Source organism: Aptenodytes forsteri, unplaced genomic scaffold (genome assembly GCF_000699145.1).
Source record: "Aptenodytes forsteri isolate BGI_AS27 unplaced genomic scaffold, ASM69914v1 Scaffold442, whole genome shotgun sequence".
Lineage (NCBI taxonomy): Eukaryota > Metazoa > Chordata > Aves > Sphenisciformes > Spheniscidae > Aptenodytes > Aptenodytes forsteri.
Genome location: NW_008794003.1, coordinates 285,080 through 292,624, shown reverse-complemented (window position 1 = coordinate 292,624; position 7,545 = coordinate 285,080). Strand labels below are relative to the sequence as shown.

The 7,545-nt window shown below is 37.3% G+C and overlaps 1 protein-coding gene across 1 annotated transcript in view; it reads left to right on the top strand.

Moving 5' to 3' along the window:
* PARD3B (par-3 family cell polarity regulator beta) overlaps positions 1–7,545 on the top strand; it is a 417,133-nt gene that overhangs the window by 164,199 nt on the left and 245,389 nt on the right. The window contains exon 5 of the mRNA XM_019474674.1: positions 2,494–2,585. Coding sequence (XP_019330219.1) covers positions 2,494–2,585 — 92 coding nt within the window. The remainder of the gene's footprint in view (positions 1–2,493; positions 2,586–7,545) is intronic.

Here is a 7,545-nt window from a genome sequence, read left to right as displayed (position 1 = left end):
TTTAGGTTTTTTTCTAGTCACAGAGGGGGGGGGGGGGAAGCTATAATTGCAGTTACAGACTCCAGACTTCATCTTCTAATTCCTCACAGAAGTTTTATCTTGTGGAATGATGAAAATGTGGAACTGTCAGGCACCTCACAAGGCTGGGCCGTTATTTTCTGGCACAGGAATGAACATGCCTTGAAACATTTGTGACGTGTTTTAAAATCTGTTCTTGAAGACCTCTGTGGAAGGTCTGATACCCCTAATATCTATAATAACCCTGTTATCCAGCTTCAAGACACTTTTTGCTGGTCTGGTCTTTAGCAGAAAAGAAAGCTGTGGAGTGCCATCTTTCTGTAAGAACCTCTTACTTATCTTGGAGTGTAACTGTGCCCTTACCAATGTTGTGCTGTGTCACTGAACAAATCTAATTCCCAGTATGAGATTAGACTTGTTGATCAGAAAATGGTTCCTTGTGGTTTAAAACCTGTGAATCAGTCAACAGAAACATGAGATGAGATTGTGTTCTGAACGTCAGTATTTATCATTACTGTGAAATCTGTTTCCCAAGGAAGTGGAGGTGGAGGACAAGTATGGACGTAACCTCACTACAGCAAGAACAACAGTAACCAAAAGCCCAGAAATAGAGAAATAATGTAGCTTACGTAGACTTGTGTAGACCGCAAGGGAGGCTTTAAATAGCAAAACAGTTCTGAGGCATGAGTAGCAAGTTCTCTGTCATGCACTGAGCAGCACTGTGTTGCAGCCAGTGTCTGGAAGAAAAGAGAGTCTAGTTAATTCACAACCCCAAACATGCTCATGGCTTGGCTATTTTCAACCTTCCAAAAAGAAGAGCCTTTGTAGCACCAGTGTTTTTAGTGGTTAGCTAAAGGAGGTTAGCTTTGTTGGGAGCATTATTGTGAAGAGGTTTGTCTGCTTCTGGCATCTGTTGCTACCAAGGTGCTATCTTTTTTCAAGATGAAGTCAACATATGAAGGCTGTGTGTCAGATTTCTGGTGCTAACGCACTGCTTGAGGTTGAGTTCCTGATTTATGAGGTTAGTATGGAATATGCTTCATATAACAAGAATTGCTCCTTGACATGTGGTTCCACTGTGAAAAGCGACTGGAAGAAATGGCACATACTCAATACATGTTTTTTAAAATAGTTCTTCCATTAGTGACAGAAGTTCTCTTTCAGTGAGCTATATTGGTCTTGCAGTGGAAGCCAAGTCTGTTGGCTTGTGCTCTGATTAACACACAAAGAGAATTGCTACCAATATTTTAGGTTCAAAAGCAGCGTGTGAACCAAAAGGGGATCCAGCTTGATTTATATTCCAAAGGTTTGCTTGCAAGGCTGGTCATGATTCTTTTTTAAAACGCAAAGCAACCCACTCTCGCTCCCAACTCTCTTGATACTTATAAACTGAAAATAAGTTCCACAAATCTTTGAGGGACTGAAAATACCAAACCTTTAAAGCCATCTTTCTAAGTAGAGCCATCTTTTGAGAGAAATTGGAAGTTTTAATATACAGTGTAAAGCTTTTATTGAAAATTAAATTACCTATCTAGTTGGCTTTCTTCTTTGGAATTAATTTATAACATTGCTACCTTTTGCCTTGAGACAACTTGATATGGCAAGTATATACACTGGAAAACTGTACCACTGCAACAACAACAACAACAAATTATTAACTTTAGGCTTTATCTAGTTAAGATCAGGCTCTGAATTGAATTCTCTTAGTGTGTTGACAGCTGAAGATTTATGTCTTCCACCTATATTCCTGTTGCAGAGTTAGCAGAAGTGACCTTTCCAAAGAAGGTCTTTGTTACAGATTTTGCTCTGTTTACATTATTGCCATAAGGGTCGCAATGAAGTACAGTACATTAAAGCTAGTATATCACCTGCTGACAGCGGTCTTACCTCATTGGTACCTCTTTCCCTCTCCCAGTATGGTAAAAATGCAAACATTAAGAGTCTAAGGATCACAAAAAGAAAGTTAAATAATAGTTTTCAAGAGCTTTAGCATTAATGTCAGGTCCCTGTGTGCACTGTATTTTTGTGTCTGGCCAAATGGTTACATAATTTCTTTTTCTGTGAAGTTACTGTGAAAATATGTCTTTACCAGATAAATGCTACTAGAAAGAGCGGGAAAAAAAGCCACTGGGTTTATCCGAGGTCTGTGGAATCCATTGTGAGAAAGGAGGTGGCTCAGGATGGGAAAGGGTGACATTCAGGTTAGATAGGCAGACAAGGAAGCAGTACCACAAACTTCTCCAGTGCAAGCACAGTGGGACTCTGGTGTGAGGAGCAGGACTTCAGATACCCTTCTCTTTTTCAGAATGTTGTGTCATAATGTACACATCTTTCAGTCCTCACTGTCAGTGAGATGATGTTACTTATGATTTGTTTTCTCTTCCAAATATTCACTCAAAAATATAAATACAGCCATTGTTCTATATGCATAAATATGTACGTAGTTTCAAAATGTGCTTTGAAATCTCTCAACAGGGTGCTTCCCAGGTATCCTTTCAGGATGGGGAGGTGAACCTCACTGGACCCACAGAACTTTTGTTGGCTCAGAGGTCCCGGCTCCCTGTCAGGTAGGAACATCTGTTCAGTGCTGACTCAAGTGTGGTTTATCGACATGCAAGACAAGACTGACTTCTCATTCCAGCTGCACCTGTGAATCTGCATTGTGCTCATCATCATCATGATCTTTTCCTTCTCGTCCCTTTCCCATCCTAAAAATGCACTTGATTCACATACTGAAGCACATATTTGTGCATGACAGTCTTTTACCCTCACTGATGAATATGAATGATTTTATTGTGGTGTTTGTAGTGTAAGGCCAAGGGGGAAATATGCTACTATTGTATACTCAGTGTTTTTGCTTTCTACTCAGTCCTGCAAGTATTTAATGTCTTAAGGTAGCGGATGTTCTTAGGTAGTATATTATATCTCAATAAATAACGAGTCAGCTGAACCATATAATCCTAAAATGATCTTTTTCAGTTAAAATGTCACCTCTGTTTTTGAGTGGTAAGGTTATTACTTTGCTATATCCTGTAGTAGATTTTATATCTATGTTTATACACTGTGAAAACTATAGCTAATATTTGCAATACTTCCCTGTGCAGTGCCTCACTAGAGTAGTCAGATGGAATGCATCCTCTTCCTCTCTCCATTTATAACAAACCAGAGATGGCCAGTGCTGTTATAACTGCAGGTGGTAGTGGTTTGGGAAGTAACTTTTATTTTGACCAGTCTAAATTCTGAGTGAAACTTAGGTAAATATATAATCTGCATTGGAAGCCAATACAGTAAAATTTGAGAGCTGCATAGCTGAAACAAGAGGAAACTAAGTGTTCTCAAGAGGTTTAATAATGAACTTTGGGGTTTATTGTTCCTGAAATCACAGGGAAAATTCTAAATGGACAAAATGAAAAAAATAAATTTGAAGGTTACATTTGTAACACCAAAATTAACAAGCCAGGCTGCAATACAGTGTCACAAAGTAGGTCAGTCAGATCCTCAGTGGTGGTAATAGAGGATTTGACCTGGCAAATTTAGTGTAAAATGTTTCCATGGTGCTATTCTCCTGTCCCATCATAAGCTTAAATTTCAGTTTTGACTGGTGATACAGGTTGTGCTGAAGTCACCTTTTTGAGTAGGCAAAGGAATTCAGTCTTTTGTCCAGTATGTTGCGTTTGTTGCAGAACTGTAGCGGTATCATAGCACATTGTATAATGAAATTAAGAAGTGTTATATGGCAAACTTCTGCGTGACAGCTAAAATGTCAAAAATTAATTTGTTTCGATTTTGATGATAGCAAATAATCATTTGCTATAATTTTGCAGCTTATAGTTGTTTGTCAAAACATAAAATAAAGACCATGAAATAAACAGTATCTGCATGCCTTAATCTTAAAGCATTTATCCTCACAAACACCTGAGAAAAACCAAGTGTTAATATTCTCATTTTACCTACATGGGGTCTGGGAAAGAGGCATGAAGTTATGTACCCAAAGCCTGTGGGGAAGTTCGCAGGAGCAGGGACTCTAACCTTGGTGGTCTTCTGGGCCATGCCAGAATTTTGGTAGAAGGATCACCTTTCCTTTTAAAGCATGTCAAAAATCAGTCTTTTCTGTGCAAGAAGGTTAATTTCTTAGTTTTTCTTGTTCTTTGAGTCATCATTTCATTTCTTTTATGGGAGATTTTTTCATCTCGGTAAGGTGCTTTTCAACTTGTCTGTCTGTTTCCATTTTTCCTCCCTCTTGGAGGCCTCCTTGTCACCTACTTTGTATGCCATTTTGTAGTTTATTCTCTTGCCTGCTGGTACTGATACATATTTTTAAAATGGTCTCATCATGAAAAGGAACTGGAGTGCTCTTCCAGCTTTCTCTGCACCTGCCAGGCCTCCGAGTTACACACTAGCTGATTAGTGTTCATCATGCAGGTATAGAACTTAGTCAGTTTAGTTGCTAATGCTTATTTTCTCTTTATGGAATGTTGCTAAAGACTTCTACAGCTTGTTTCACCTGAGGTAATTATTATGCATCACCAAATATGTGCACTTATTTGTCTCTTGATCCGTTAATTTGTAATGGGGATTAATCAAGCTCTGTGCATGCTATGCTCATATTTACTGTTGTCCTTATGCTTTTACTAGGGTGTTTTAGATCATCCAAGTCCTCTTAGGAATTTTCTGAGAGCATATTATTGTTTATCGAGTTAAACAAGTCATTGCTTGCATTTGGGATTCTTCAGAAGAAGGTTGTGATATTCATTTGCTTTTAATCTTCATAACCTGATTTCGGTGGCCATTGGAAACATTGACAGTGAGAAAGACCTCTGTGATACTTTTCAGACGTATTCAGTTTTCTGAAATGGCCAGGTCTCCTCTGGCATGTCGCAGAACAGTCGATAATAAGCCTAGATTTCTGTAGATCTCTCAGGATTTTTGTTGAATTCTGCAAACTGTCTTGGCAGAGGAGTATGGAAGGAAAAGTGATAAAGAGTATAGATTGGGACCCACTCAACTGATGCCTGAGCATCAGAGTGTTGAAAAGACAGGGAGCAGAGGGAAAGCTGGCCACAACAAAGGTATTCCCAAGAACCTTCCTGCATTGGTTGTAATTTTTTTTGAGATAAAATGAGTTGTCTTAATTTGGATTGAGACTGATGCATTAAGGAGAAACATTGGCCAAAAACCCCCCAAAACACCAAAATGAAGAGAAAGGAGCAGTGTTTCTTTAAATGCACAGTCCCAGTAAAATAATTGTACCAAAATATACCTTGCTTGTGCTTCCTGCATCCTGAGGAGATTTTTAAAAACACTATTTTGCCTGCAAGTGTTGAGATGGGCAGTCTGAGGATTTTTTCCTCAAAATTGTGAATTATATTCAAGTATTTGTAATATATTCCAATTTCTTCAAACAGTGAACTTAGGAGGAATTCAGAACACATTATTTTGTAAAGCAAAGTTGGTATTTCTGTGAAATTCACTGAGTTTCAAAAGTCAAAGAATTTAAATTTTAATGCAATGATTTTGATTCTTGTGTGGCTTTTTCCTTAAAAGTGAAGAGGGTTTTTTTTTTTAAACTGTTTTTACAAAAGTTTTTTCATTAGGAGTAATAGGTTTGTAAAGGGAAATAATGAGTCACTATAGACCATCTATCTGTCTTACTGGTGTCTTAATTTGATTGAATATAAGTAAAAAAGGTTTTATTAATAAAATAGTATTAAATAATAAAACTATTTTTTCCACAAGTAGTAAAATGAGCATCTTAATATCTAATTTAACTCCTTTTACAGTGTTCTTTCTGAAAGAAAGCATTATTTATAATTCTCATTTGTGCAGGTATCTTTCTTGTTATATTTCAAAGATGTTAGGGCCATAAAGGACCACCAAGTACCTTAAGTCTTCATGTAAATAAGCCATGTTAAGTGCTGTTAATGAAGCTAATATTTCAGCCTAATTGTGAGCTACTCCATGCTATGGAAGAAAGAAGAAAACCACTATTGTCCCTGCTGCTTTCACTAGAAAATATTCCTTCCTGTCGCTGAGTTTGGTAATCATTACGACCTATAGCACTTAAGCAAAATAGCAGCTAGTCACCTAAGAAAATTATCTGAGCCTTCTCATCAGAGCACCACCCTGTCTGTGGTCAGTGTCCCTTCTCTAACTGGAGCCAATAATGGGTATTTCAGAGGGAAGCAGAAAAAAAGAATACCATGATTAATATTTTATGATTGTGAAGCCTAGGCAGTTGAAGTTAAAGGCTTCAGACTTGGCTTGTTTTATATTTCTCACTCAAGGAGGAGAACTGTTCCATTTGAAGAAAATCAGTTCACTGATTTAAGTAGGTAAAATTAGTTGCACGTTGGGTAAATGAAATGAGTGGCAGTGTGGAGGATTTTTAGCTTTGCCTGGATTCTCTTAAAATATTTCACTGTAAAAATACTGGGAAACTTTTCAGGACTGTATCCCTCAGGAGTCTGAAAATTTTAATTTGACCTTTTAAGAGTTGAACTTCGCTAGAAGAGAGACTTGAAACATTGGGTCATTGGCATGTTTTTTAATGGAATAAAGAAAGACAGGACTAATGACAACCCTCTTGTAATTTCTGAAGGTGGATTTTTTATTTTGGATTTGCTAGTAAAGATGATGTTCGGAATAAGGGAAGCCAAGCTAATGTCATCAGTGTATAAAATTTGGTATTTTTCCTTGCTTTCCTTCATGTTCTGGACTAGGACTGAAAGATTTTTAAAGTAACAGCAGAGTCTTGGTACTCTGCAGAAGTCAGGTAGAAATTTGTCACAACCTTTAATAATGAAACCCTTAGCACACTATGCATAGTAATACTGGTTTTGAAAACCTTGCTTTTCTTAGTAAAAATGACTGTGTTAAGGAACAGTAAACGCAAATCTGCTTGGAAGTGGATGTTTAGCTTAATAGCAGTGGATTAGTTGGAACTCAAAGGGTAATTTATGCATAGATAATTCATTATGTGTTTTCATTATGTTCTGTTTTGCTGTCTTCCCACTTCTTTCTGGCAGAGGTCAGGGTCAGTTTCTTGGTTTAAGCACTGTAGATACATAATTAAAGCATAACTGCAGTGTTTTTTCCTTCTACGTATTTTACTTTTTTTTTTTAACCTTCTGTGTCTTTCATTAGTCTAACAACACAGAAGTGGAACAACTTGATTTACAGAAAAAAAGACACAAAAACCTGATGCCTGTAGGTTGTCGGGTTTCTCTCTAAACCTTTAGATAGTTAATCTTGTGAGAAGGAACTAATTTTAGCAGGGAAAAAACTCTGGATTACAGTAGCATCTTTACTAGATTAATGCAGTTTAGTTAGGAGAGGGTGATTGGTTACCTCTTCAAACCTGAAACTGGAAGATTCTGACATTATTTCATAGTAAATATTTAAACTTTGTGGATAGTTTGTTTAGTTTTGTGTAGAATGGAGCAGCTGAAATGTGCCTGTCTCTTTTATAGAATCATAGAATCATTAAGGTTGGAAAAGACCTCTAAGATCATCAAGTCCAACCATCAA